The following is a 12,685-nucleotide window of genomic DNA, read 5'->3' as shown; positions in this document are numbered from 1 at the left end:
ATGAAAGGTTTAGTGGTAATACACACAGCAACCATTGCGCACATGTGGGTCAACACAACTAAACCAAAGGTGTAGCTTAATCGCCCTCTGCTGGTCAAATTTCGCGCTGCATGTATTCAAGCAGTTTTGCTCACCGGAGTTAAAGAGCCCAAAACAACACGACCACGAATACAAATAAATCAGCACTTTTAATACATTCATACTTTGTCTAGTACGATTTCCGCAATACATTTATTTCAGGGTCGATAGAACCTTCTTTTTGTACATTTTTTATTTGTCTTGCCTCTGGTGAGGATGGTTGCATTTTTTTTCGCTCCCTGCTTGCACTCTGTTTTGTCATGTCTACACTTTTTTGAAGCCTCTTTCTTTGTGCTGTCCTCCAAATCTAAACATCAGACATGGAAATGACCAGCTGGACTCTCGACTCAATTGACAAAATCTGTTCGACGAGCCTGGCTGCCCTGATGGAACCATTGCTGGGGGGTATGTGGGAGACTTCTGGGATAAATGGAGAATCATGTGCCTCTGTCCTTTCCCTGGAGGACGTGGAAGACATCTACCTATTTAGAACCGTGATGGTGGGGCACCCGCGCTTCATAGCAGCAGTTGACCACCAGGGCCCTCGCTCCCTCTGTTGCGAGTTGACGTGATTATATGTAACATGTTTATGTGTGCATGGCATGGAGGTTTTTTCCCACTCCATACTGGGCCCCTTTAGGAGCCCAGTCTAGATTGTATTTTTTACTCATCTTCAACCCCAGCGTTTTACGTTTTTCCCACTATTTACGGGGCGCCTCGTGGCGACCCATCAGCGTTCCTGTTCTGTAACCCTGTACTCTGTTTGTCTCATCTTGAACAGGTTTGTGCTGAAAACATAGTTTTGTTGTACAAACCCCGTTTCCATATGAGTTGGTAAATTGTGTTAGATGTAAATATAAACGGAATACAATGATTTGCGAATCCTTTTCAACCCATATTCAGTTGAATATGCAACAAAGACAAGATATTTGATGTTCAAACTAAACTTTAATTTTTTTTTGCAAATAATTAACTTAGAATTTCATGGTTGCAACACGTGGCAAAGTAGTCGGGAAAGGGCATGTTCACCACTGTGTTACATCACCTTTTCTTTTAACAACACTCAATAAACGTTTGGGAACTGAGGAAACTAATTGTTGAAGCTTTGAAAGTGGAATTCTTTCCCATTCTTGTTTTATTTAGAGCTAAGGTCGTTCAACAGCCTTCATAATGCGCCAGACATTTTCGATGGGAGACAGGTCTGGACTGAAGGCGGGCCAGGAAAGTACCTGCACTCTTTTTTTTTTTTTTTTTTTTTTTTTTTAACGAAGCCACGCTGTTTTAACACATGCTGAATGTGGCTTGGCATTGTCTTGCTGAAATAAGCAGGGACGTCCATGAAAAATATGGCGCTTAAATGGCAGCATATGTTGTTCCAAAACCTGTATGTACCTTTCAGCATTAATGGTGCCTTCACAGATGTGTAAGTTACCCATGCCTTGGGCACTAATGCACCCCCATACCATCACACATGCTGACTTTTACACTTTGCGTCGATAACAGTCTAGGTGGTTCGCTTCCCCTTTTGGTCCGGATGACAAGATGTTGAATATTCCCAAAAACAATTTGAAATGTGACCCGTCAGACTACAGAACACTTTCCCACTTTGCATCAGTCCATCTTAGATGATCTCGGGCCCAGAGAAGCCGGCGGCGTTTCTGGATGTTGTTGATAAATGGCTTTTGCTTTGCATAGTAGAGCTTAAACTTGCACTTACAGATGTAGCGACAAACTGTATTTAGTGACAGTGGTTTTCTGAAGTGTTCCTGAGTCCATGTGGTGATATCCTTTAGAGATTGATGTTGGTTTTTGATTCAGTGCCGTCTGAGGGATCGAAGGTCACGGTCATTCAATGTTGGTTTCCGGCCATGCCGCTTAGGTGGAGTGATTTCTCCGGATTCTTTGAACCTTTTGATGATATTATGGAGCGTAGATGTTGAAATCCCTAAATTTCTTGCAATTGCACTTTGAGAAACATTGTTCTTAAACTGTTTGACTATTTGCTCACGCAGTTGTGGACAAAGGGGTGTAAATTATTGGGCGGTATAGCTCGGTTGGTAGAGCGGCCGTGCCAGCAACTTGAGGGTTGCAGGTTCAATCCCCGCTTCCGCCATCCTAGTCCCTGCCGTTGTGTCCTTGGGCAAGACACTTTACCCACCTCCTCCCAGTGACACCCACACTGCTTTAAATGTAACTTAGATATTGGGTTTCACTATGTAAACGCTTTTGAGTCACTAGAGAAAAAACGCTATATAAATATAATTCACTTCACTTCACTACCTCGCCCCATCCTTTCTTTTGAAAGACTGAGCATTTTTTGGGAAACTGTTTTTATAGCCAATCATTGCACCCACCTGTTCCCAATTAACCTGCACACCTGTGGGATGTTCCAAATAAGGGTTTGATGAGCATTACTCAACTTTCAGTATGTATTGCCACCTTTCCCAACTTCTTTGTCACGTGTTGCTGGCATCAAATTCTAAAGTTAATGAGTAATTGCACACAAAAAAATGTTTATCAGTTTGAACATCAAATATGTTGTCTTTGTAGCATATTCAACTGAATATGGCTTGTAAAGGATTTGCAAATCATTGTATTGTGTTTATATTTACATCTAACATAATTTCCCAACTCCTATGGAAACAGGGTTTGTACTTGACAATAAAGACCTATAGTATCCTCTCATATCCTACTTACCCACTGCTGCTTCATTGTGAGCCACCCTGTATTCAATGGTTTCATTACGCCGATTTGGGTGTTTTTTGGCAGACCAAATTACAAGTTTCGGCCAGCTGGGTTTGACCCGCGGGCCACCACCTGTCCAGCCCTGGCTTACACGATATTACCTTTACTATATGCCCCACTTCAATGCTTTGCTAAGTTTACACACCTTTTACTAGGCTAACTAGGTCATGGAAAAATGACATGTTAGGAAAAGTTGTATTTTAGCACAAATAATTCAAGTTGAATGTGTTCTTCACTTGAAATATAAAGAAGTTTGTATTAGTCTCGTTGGGAAAAAAGAAAAAAAATGCATTCAACTTGCTTTGTAGTACAAACTCACCTTTAAATGACTGAGTGGGGAGGAACAGTTTCTTTAAAAGCTTCGGTTCAATCTTCCAGCTTATAGGATCACCTATGCACCTAATGCTTTCAGCCAGGTTATAAGGCAGGTCACAATCGTATCTTCTGGTTAGGTCCCCTTTAAGAAGGGCTTCACGCTCCCCGTCACTCAGGAATTTGTTGATCAAAAGCTCATCCTGATTATCTTCCATTACTGCCGCGGATACGTTAGCCACAAAGTCTGACCTCACTTTGAAAAGTTCCTCTGTAAAAAAACAAAACAAAGCAAACAATAACTTTACGCAGCTCATCAAATATGTTCCTGCGGATCAGCATCCATTAATGACGTGTTTTTCAACCTTTTTTGAGGAACTTGAACTCCTCCACATGGGGCAGGGTCTCCTCCCCACCCTTTTCTCGCCCGGAAAAGGGTGGAGATTTTCCCCCAAAAAAACATTACTGTAAATGATAAATACGCTACCAAAAGACAATGGTTCCCTTTTTTTCTCTCTAGAAATACGGTACAAAAAAAACGGTGCCGTTATTTTTTTCCATCTGGTAATACAGTACCAAAAAAAACAGTGGTACCATTTTTACAATTATAGTAATAAAGAATGGCAACTCAATTTTACTGTTTTTGTTTTTACAGTACATGACTGTAAATTGAAACAGTACCACTGTCATATTTATTCAAACAAATGAGTCAGCAGTTTTTTTTTGTTTTTACCATAAAATCTGATTTTTACAGTGAATTGCTGTAAATGAAAAACTCTTGCAGTAAATTTATGACTGAACTGCCAGGTTTTTCTTTTTTTTACCGTAAAATCTATGATTGTTAATTTTACAGTGCTTTATTGTACATGACAAAAAATGGCACGACTGCTATTTTTACGGTAAATGTCCGGCAATTGAGCTGGCAGTTTTTCCCCGTAAAATCTATGGTCTTTTTTTACAGTGAATAGCTATAAAAGGAAAACCGGTACCATTGTCATTTTTACAGTAAAATTTTGGCAACAGAGCTCTCTTTATTTGCATAAAATATACGATAATTACTGTAAATTAAAATACGGTACCAAACAGTGGTACCGTTTTTACATTCACAGTAATAAAGAATGGCAACTCAGTCTCAACTCAATTTTACTATGATTTTTTTTTACAGTACATTACTGTAAATTGAAACATAGTACCACTGTCATTTTTATTAAAACAAATGAGTCGGCAATGCTTTTTTTTTTTTTAAACCATAAAATCTGTGATTTTACAGTGAATTACAGTATATAAAAAACTCTTGTGGTAAAATTGTGGTGACTGAACTGCCAGGTTTTTCTTTTTTTTTTTTTTAATCTTATAATATACGATTGTTCATTTTATAGTGCTTTACTGTATGTGACAAAAAAATGGTACCACTGCTATTTTTACAGTAATAGTCCAGCAATTCACTGTAAAATCTATGGTGTTTTTTACAGTGAATAGATGTAAAAGGAAAACTGGCACCATTGTCATTTTTACAGTAAAATTCTATTTTACAATAAAATTTTGGACTTACTAAACATATAATCCAATTTTTGATTGAATTTGTCTAGACATGATCCAGGCGTTCTATAAACACAACTGACTTATTTTTTTTATTTTATTTTTCTACTTCAATTTATACAGTTTTGGAGTATAAGTCGCACAGTTCCTGTCTTCACAATAAAAGCGCCGCTCCATTGTGCCTGCGTTAACAAAATAAGAGTCTTCGAAAGCCAGCGCAAACAAGCTAGCAAGCTACGGAGTTTGCCGCCAATGTTTTTCTTGTAAAGTGTATAAAAACTAATATGGAAGCTGGACAAAAACCAACGACTTTCTTGTGGTATTACACAGAAAAGAGGAACTTTTTTTCTCCTCCATTTGAAAACATAGACGTCTGATTCCAATCAATGCAAGTCATCAGAATCAGGTAATACACCAACTTATATTCTTGTCTTCATGAAAGATAGGAATCTATATGTTAAACATGCATGTATATTCATTAAGACCTTTAACATGTGAACAAAAACAGCAAAATAAATAAATATAAATTATATACTGTATGTATGTATGTATGTATGTGTGTGTATAAATGATATGTGTGTGTATGTATAGATGAGGTAGATCACCTCGACTTGGTCATTTACTAAGTAATTGATAAACGTTGAAAAACTTATTGGGGTGTTACCATTTAGTGGTCAATTGTACGGAATATGTAGTGTACTGTGCAATCTAATAATACAAGTTTTAATCAATCAATCAAATCAATGAATGCCTACTGAGGCTATGGTGCTGTTAAGTTATTGTGGCTCAATGTGCCATTTTTTTTATTTTATTTTAATGTACTATTATTATATATTATTGTTTTAGTTGCTTAAGAGATATTCCTGGCTCTGAATTTGCTCATTGCTATTTTTATGTTTTTGTGCATTATTTGTTGCCGTAATCAGGTTACTCATCAGTTACTCAGTACTTGAGTACTTTTTTCACAACATACTTTTTACTTTTACTCAAGTAAATATTTGGGTGACTACTCCTTACTTTTACTTGAGTAATAAATCTCTAAAGTAACAGTACTCTTATTTCTGGCTACTCTACCCACCTCTGTCTAAATGTAATATAGTTTTTTGTTTTTTTTTGCGGCTGGAGACATATTTGTTTTTGTATTTTTGGTCCAATATGACTCTTTCAACATTTTGGGTTGCCGACCCCTGCCTTAGTGTCCAAATAACTCTAAATAAATGAAGTCCTTGTCCCCCATACTAAGGTATTACCAAAAACATATAACTTTGTCTTGAATTTGAAAAAAAAAGATGTTTATTTCCCGGTGAATGCACAGAAGAACCCGCTGGGGTTCAGTTCCTCCAACTACTGCTCTACAAGCTCCGTTAGCCTGCTTAGTTGTTGGGGGACTCTCGCTAGGTCCCCTCACGTCAACTTTGTCATTCTCTGTGCGCTCTTCCTTGACAGAAAGTGCGCCATTCTTTAGTATTTTGACAGAGATAATAGTTACTTTAATGTTATCGAAACTAACGGGAGCGCCGCCATCTTGGACGTCGAAAGTAAACCTGGGAAAACACAAACATACAAAAAGTCAAGTAAAAAGGAGACTTACCTGCCATAGCTCAGGTGTGTTTTAAAAGCTGAATGAGTTGTTTTGTTGAGAAAAGTGTTGATCTTTGTGGACAATCTTTGACCCTCCTTCACTTTTTAACTCATGCGTGCGCAACATACAAGTGGGCTGTTAGTAACGATCTGTTCAACTAGGATCACAATACACCAGGGGTGTCCAAACTTTTTCCACTGAGGGCCGCACACTGAAAAATCCAAGCAAGCTGGGGCCAGTTTGATATTTTTTTTAGCATTAAAAACCAATACAATATATTTATAAAAAATATACATTTAGGCTTCCACTCAGGGTTTTAGTCAAAAAAATATTAATGTCATGTCTATCTGTGATGGCTGCAGCTTTTCAGGCGCTGCTCAGCTGTCCATCCCCCTTAAGGGATTTGCATCAAACAGGTAATCAGAGCAATGGGTGGCTATTTTGAAGAAACTAGAGTATAAAACATGTTTTTAGTTTGCATGTTCTCCCCGTGAATGCGTGGGTACTCCGGCTTCCTCCCACCTCCAAGGACATGCACCTGGGGATAGGTTGATTGGCAACACTAAATTGGCCCTAGTGTGTGAATGTGAGTGTGAATGTTGTCTGTCTATCTGTGTTGGCCCTGTGATGAGGTGGCGACTTGTCCAGGGTGTACCCTGCCTTCCGCCTGATTGTAGCTGAGATAGGCGCCAGCGCCCCCCGCGACCCCGAAAGGGAATAAGCGGTAGAAAATGGATGGATATTTAGCATTATTATTATTATTATTATAGGCTTAAATCTCTAGTTCAGTGAAGTGAATTATATTTATATAGCGCTTTTTCTCTAGTGACTCAAAGCGCTTTACATAATGAAACCCAATATCTAAGTTACATTCAAAGCAGTGTGGGTGGCACTGGGAGCAGGTGGGTAAAGTGTCTTGCCCAAGGACACAACGGCAGTGACTAGGATGGCAGAAGCGGGAATCGAACCTGCAACCCTCAAGTTGCTGGCACGGCCACTCTACCAAGAGAGCTAAACCGCCCGGTGTCCAGGCGATATTTTACTGGATTATTAAAATAATCCAGTAGGAAAAGTTGAACTGTAATGTTAGACACCCTATTACAATTTAAAAGGTATTTAAAATTAGATTTAATTGTTAAAAAAAGTAACTAAACTTTTGTAAATGAGCTCGTTTACTCTACCTGACGCTGTCATTTTGGGCAGTATCCTGAGATAGTCACATGACAACCACTCCCAAATGTTCCCTATGTTCCTACTCCTTTTCAAACATGTTGAAAAGAGAAACTGGAAATTGTGATGTATCATGTTGTATGCTTGCATGTTCCAAATAAACTCAAACTCAAATTAAGCTATTTGAAAGATGTTTTTTTATGGATTATTTCAAGTTAAAACAAAGCTAGAAGAAGATGTCACTGCTGTACCAGTGATGACATCCAACAAAAAGTTGCATCACATTTATGTTGAAATTACAATAAAAACAATCAGACAACATAAAGTTGTCTGATTGTGGTTCTCAATCTTTTTTCAGTGATGTACCCCCTGTGAACATTTTTAATTCAAGTACCCTCTAATCAGAGCAAAGCATTTTTGGTTGAAAAAAAGAGATAAAGAAGTAAAATACAGCACTATGTCATCAGTTTCTGATTTATTAAATTGTATAACAGTGCAAAATATTGCTCATTTGTAGTGGTCCTTCTTCAACTATTTGGAAAAAAAGATATAAAAATAACTGCAAACGTGTTGAAAAATAAACAAGTGACTCAAATATAAATAAAGAATTCTCCACATAGAAGTAATCATCAACTTAAAGTGCCCTCTTTGGGGATTGTAATAGAGATCCATCTGGATTCATCAACTTACTTCTAAACATTTCTTCAGCAAAAAAGAAATCTTTAACATCAATATTTATGGAACATGTCCACAAAAAATCTAGCTGTCAACACTGAATATTGCATTGTTGCATTTCTTTTCACACTTTATGAACTTACATTCATATTTTGTTGAAGTATTATTCAATAAATATATTTATATAAGGACTTTTGAATTGTTGCTATTTTTAGAATATTTTTGAAAAATCTCACGTACCCCTTAGCATACCTTCAAGTACCCCCATTTGAGAACCACTGGTGTAGATCAACATTAGGTCTATCTGTCAATATAACATTTTTAAAAAATTAAGTTGTCTGCTCATTTTGTCAAAAAAATAGAAAATATGCAATATTTTCACCCAATAAAATTTTTAAGTGGAATTTTTAGATTATATAATAAGTATAGCTTTAAAAAGGTCAATATGTCAGAACAACATTAAATTCATTATTTTTTTAGCAATGACGCTTGAAAAAAAAAAATCACACTAAAATTATTGGAGATCCAAAAGAGTCCTACTCATTAAAGTGTTAAATAAATTATAATTTTGTTTACTTTTAACACAATAATCTCGATCAACTTCAGATCCATCAGTCAATTTTAAGTTTTAATGTTTGTTTTTTGATTGTTCGTTTTAAAACAAAAACGTGTGGCAAACACAAAATATGCAAAATTTTACACAAAATATCTCAAAGTGGAATATTTAATGGGACATAGTTGGAGGCTTGAATAGGTCAATAATTCATATTGATTTTTATTTATTATATTTAAAAAAAGAAAGAAAGAAACAGCTTGCATGGCAGCTTTGTGTTATTAGAGTCAACATTGTAACATTTTCTTGTTACATTTCACCTATTTGCTCAGTTATACCACTGTTTATGTTTTGTATTTTTTAACCAATTACAATATATATTATATGAAGCTGATATAGAGATTTAAGTGTTGAATGAAAAAAAAAAAGCATGGCCTTTTTATGAGTGGGGGACTTTTGGATCCCTAAGTATTTAAGTGGAATTTAATAACTGTCTTTGCTAAAAATAATAATAATGAATTCAAATCAATTTTGCTATGAATTATTGACCTATTTAGGGATTCAATTACTTCACATTAAATATTTCACTTTGAAAATCTTTTTGGGAAAAATATTGCATATTTTGCCTCAAAAATAGGGTTTCGACAATAAGCTCATAAAATGTAATAAAAATAATGAAGTAGAATTAATTAGAGATTCAAGGGTTTTATGAAAAAAATAATATATGACTTATTTTGAGCCTTTTTTAAGAGTGAAACCCTTCTGGGTCCTTAGGACCTAATTTGAGCGAGCCCTAAAAATAAAAAGTATATTGTTTTGAAAATGATAAAATATCACAATGGCCCCCGCATGCTTTGATTTTTCAGTGTGCGGCCCTCAGTGGAAAAAGTTTGGACACCCCTGTTATGGACAATGATTTGGTGAAAATGTGTATGGACAACTTTAATCCGCTAGATGGCGATGTGTGTTTTACTTTGCGTGACATGCTCACGTAAATACATGTTTAGTGTATACATGTATAAATGTTTAGTGTATAAATAATAAATATATCTTTAGTGGATACATATTTAATATAAAAATGGATGGATGTGTTTAGTGTATAAATATTGATTGATTGATACTTTTATTAGTAGATTGCACAGTTTCCGTACAATTGACCACTAAATGGCAGAGGTGTGGACTCGAGTCACATGATTTGGACTCGAGTCATGAGTTTGATGACATCGAGACATCTTCTAAGTAGACGCAGCATCGAGCGCTACTGCCTATTGCCGCTGACGTGACGCGGGGCCGCCATCTTGGAGTGGTGATCCGCTCCACTCAGGGCAATTTATTTGTCAGAAAGAATGAACTGTCAGCACATTTAATTCATTTTACCTCACTGAATACCACAGATAATCACACGCTTTTTTGTCATACTTGTAACTATGATAAAGGACACATTTTTTGGCGTGTTCATAGTTTGCTTAAAAATAATACAATATTCTTATATGCCAGGGGTCGGGAACCTTTTGGCTGAGAGAGCCATGAAAGCCAAATATTTCAAAATACATTTCCGTGAGAGCCATGTCATATTTTTTAACACTGAATACAACTAAATGCGTGCATTTTTAAGTAAGACCAACATTTTTAGAGTATAATAAGTCTCTTATTCTTTGTAATAACATTGTTATTCTGAAGCTAACCAATAATGTTGATCATGTTTTTGTTTGGCCATGTGCTGTTTGTCCTTTGGACTCTTTAAGTTCCTGTTTTTTTCCACTCCCTTGTCTGGTTTCCTTGGTTACTCATTTTGTCCACCTGTCTCTGGTGGACCAAATGCCCGCTCACCTGCTTCCCGAGCCCTAATCAGAGGCAGTATTTGAGCTCGTCTTTGCCAGTCAGTCGCCCTGTGCTGACTTGTTTCATGCCTTGCCATAGTTTCGTGCTTCATGCCATGCCAAGTAAGTTTTGTTTGATTTATGTTCATAGTCTGTTTATGCGTTAGCTTTGTTCCTTAGCCTAAGTTGTGCCTCCACTGTGAGCGATTTTTGTTTGTATCTTTTTTTAGTTTAAATTAAATCATGTTTTTACCTAAATGCCATGTCCCGAGTAGTCCGTCTGCCTTCCTGGGAGAACGACCCTGCAGTATATATATATATATACAGTATATATATATATATACACACACACACCGTATTTCCTTGAATTGCCGCAGGGCATATAGTATGCGCCTGCCGTGAATTACTGCTGGGTTAAACTCGCTTCCCAACATAATTAGCGCATGCTTAGTATTACCGCCGGGTCAAACTCATGACGTCACGAGTGACACTTCTGTCATCATTTTCAAAATGGAGGAGGCTGATTTCAATAACGGCAATTTGAAATCGCATAAAGGGAATACGATTAAGAGCTATTCAGTAGGATTTAGGGTCCAAGCTTACATCACACCCAAATTTTTACTGCATGCCTTTGGTAAGTGCCGGAGTGAGAAGAGGTTTTGAAATAACTAGCGCATGCTTACTTTTACCGCATGCCTTTGATAAGCGCCAGAGTGAGAAGACGTTTTAAATTAATTAGCGCCCCGGCGGCAATTACGCCCGTAGTTTTTTCTCGGTGTAGCTCGGTTTGTAGAGCGGCCATACCATCAACTTGAGCGTTCCAGGTTCGATCCCCGCTTCCGCCATCCTAGTCACTGCCGTTGTGTCCTTGGGCAAGACACTGTACTCCTCAGTTAACTAAATTGTGCATACATTTACTTCAAACAGCACATCACCTATAACAGGGGTCGGGAACCTTTTTGGCTGAGAGAGCCATGAAAGCCAGATATTTCAAAATGTATTTCCGTAAGAGCCATATAATTTTTTTAAAGACTGAATACAACTAAATGCGTGCATTTTTAAGTAAGACTAACATTTTAGAGTATAATAAGTCTCTTATTCTTTTTAATAACATTGTTATTCTAAAGCTAACCAATAATACATATAACACCTCTTACCATTAATGCGACATCTTGAACAGGTGCGGTAGAAAATGGATGGTTGGATTAAAATGCATGAGAATGTTTTACAATTTGAACGTTATTTTTAACACTGTGATTACCAGCAGATCTATTCATGACTTATCGTGTTAAGCAATGTCAGCTAAGATTTATCTTAAGAGCCAGATGCAGTCATCAAAAGAGCCACATCTGGCTCGAGAGCCATAGGTTCCCTACCCCTGACCTATACCCACAACAATATTGTTTTAACCGGACAGCCGGTTCTTCAAAATAAAACCAATCCTTCAAAATAAAACACAACACCTTGTAACATCTCCTTCATATAATAGCACAACAACATCCCACTATTACATTAAGACAGGGGTGTCCAAAGTGCGGGCCGGGGGCCATTTGTGGCCCGGAGCTAATCGTTTACCGGCCCGCCACACATTCTGCAAAAATTGCAAAATTGATGGTATTGCAAAAATAAACATAAAAAAAAAGTGGAATGAGGTGAAATCTAATAAGAAAAAGTGGCAATGTTGACACAAAGCTGCCATGCGAGCAGTTTTTTTCCCTTTTGTTTTTATTTTTTTTTCAATTGCTCAAAAAAAAGGAGAAAAAAATCTGTTAAAATGAATTATTACTTAGAAAATTATCACTTTAAAATGTTTTATGTGGAAAAAATATTGCATATGTTGTGTGGTTGCCATATAAAAACAAAGTTTTGACGAAAGAGCATAAAACAAAATAATAGTTCAAACTTAAAATCCAAAGATATGTCGGAAGTTGATCTTGAAATTTAAGTGTTAAAAGTAAAAAGAAAAAAAAACTAATAAAATGCATCACTTTATGAGTCGGGAACCTTTCGGATCTCAAATATATTTAGTAGGATTTTATTTAATTTTTCACTGTGATTACTCAAAAATATCAAATAATTAAAATCAATGGTGTCCTGCATTATTGATCTTTGAGGGCTTTAATTGCTAAATAAAGGAAAGGGCTGGGGAAAGGGAAGTCTGGGTTTCCCTGCTTAGGTTGTTGCCCCCGCGACCCGACCTCGGATAAGCGG

General features: G+C 36.8%; 1 protein-coding gene across 1 annotated transcript in view; it reads right to left on the bottom strand.

Annotated features, from left to right (window-relative positions):
• LOC133537235 (caspase a-like) overlaps positions 1–6,418 on the bottom strand; it is a 21,095-nt gene extending 14,677 nt beyond the window's left edge. The window contains exons 1-2 of the mRNA XM_061878181.1: positions 6,266–6,418; positions 3,143–3,406 (exon numbers count right to left, since the gene is read on the bottom strand). Coding sequence (XP_061734165.1) covers positions 3,143–3,406; positions 6,266–6,272 — 271 coding nt within the window. The 5' untranslated portion in view covers positions 6,273–6,418. The remainder of the gene's footprint in view (positions 1–3,142; positions 3,407–6,265) is intronic.
• Positions 6,419–12,685: the final 6,267 nt, after the last annotated feature.

The sequence above is a fragment of the Nerophis ophidion genome, linkage group LG18, assembly GCF_033978795.1.
Source record: "Nerophis ophidion isolate RoL-2023_Sa linkage group LG18, RoL_Noph_v1.0, whole genome shotgun sequence".
Taxonomy (NCBI): Eukaryota; Metazoa; Chordata; class Actinopteri; order Syngnathiformes; family Syngnathidae; genus Nerophis; species Nerophis ophidion.
Note: the sequence above shows the minus strand (reverse complement) of the source record. Positions and strands in the feature narration are given on the sequence as shown.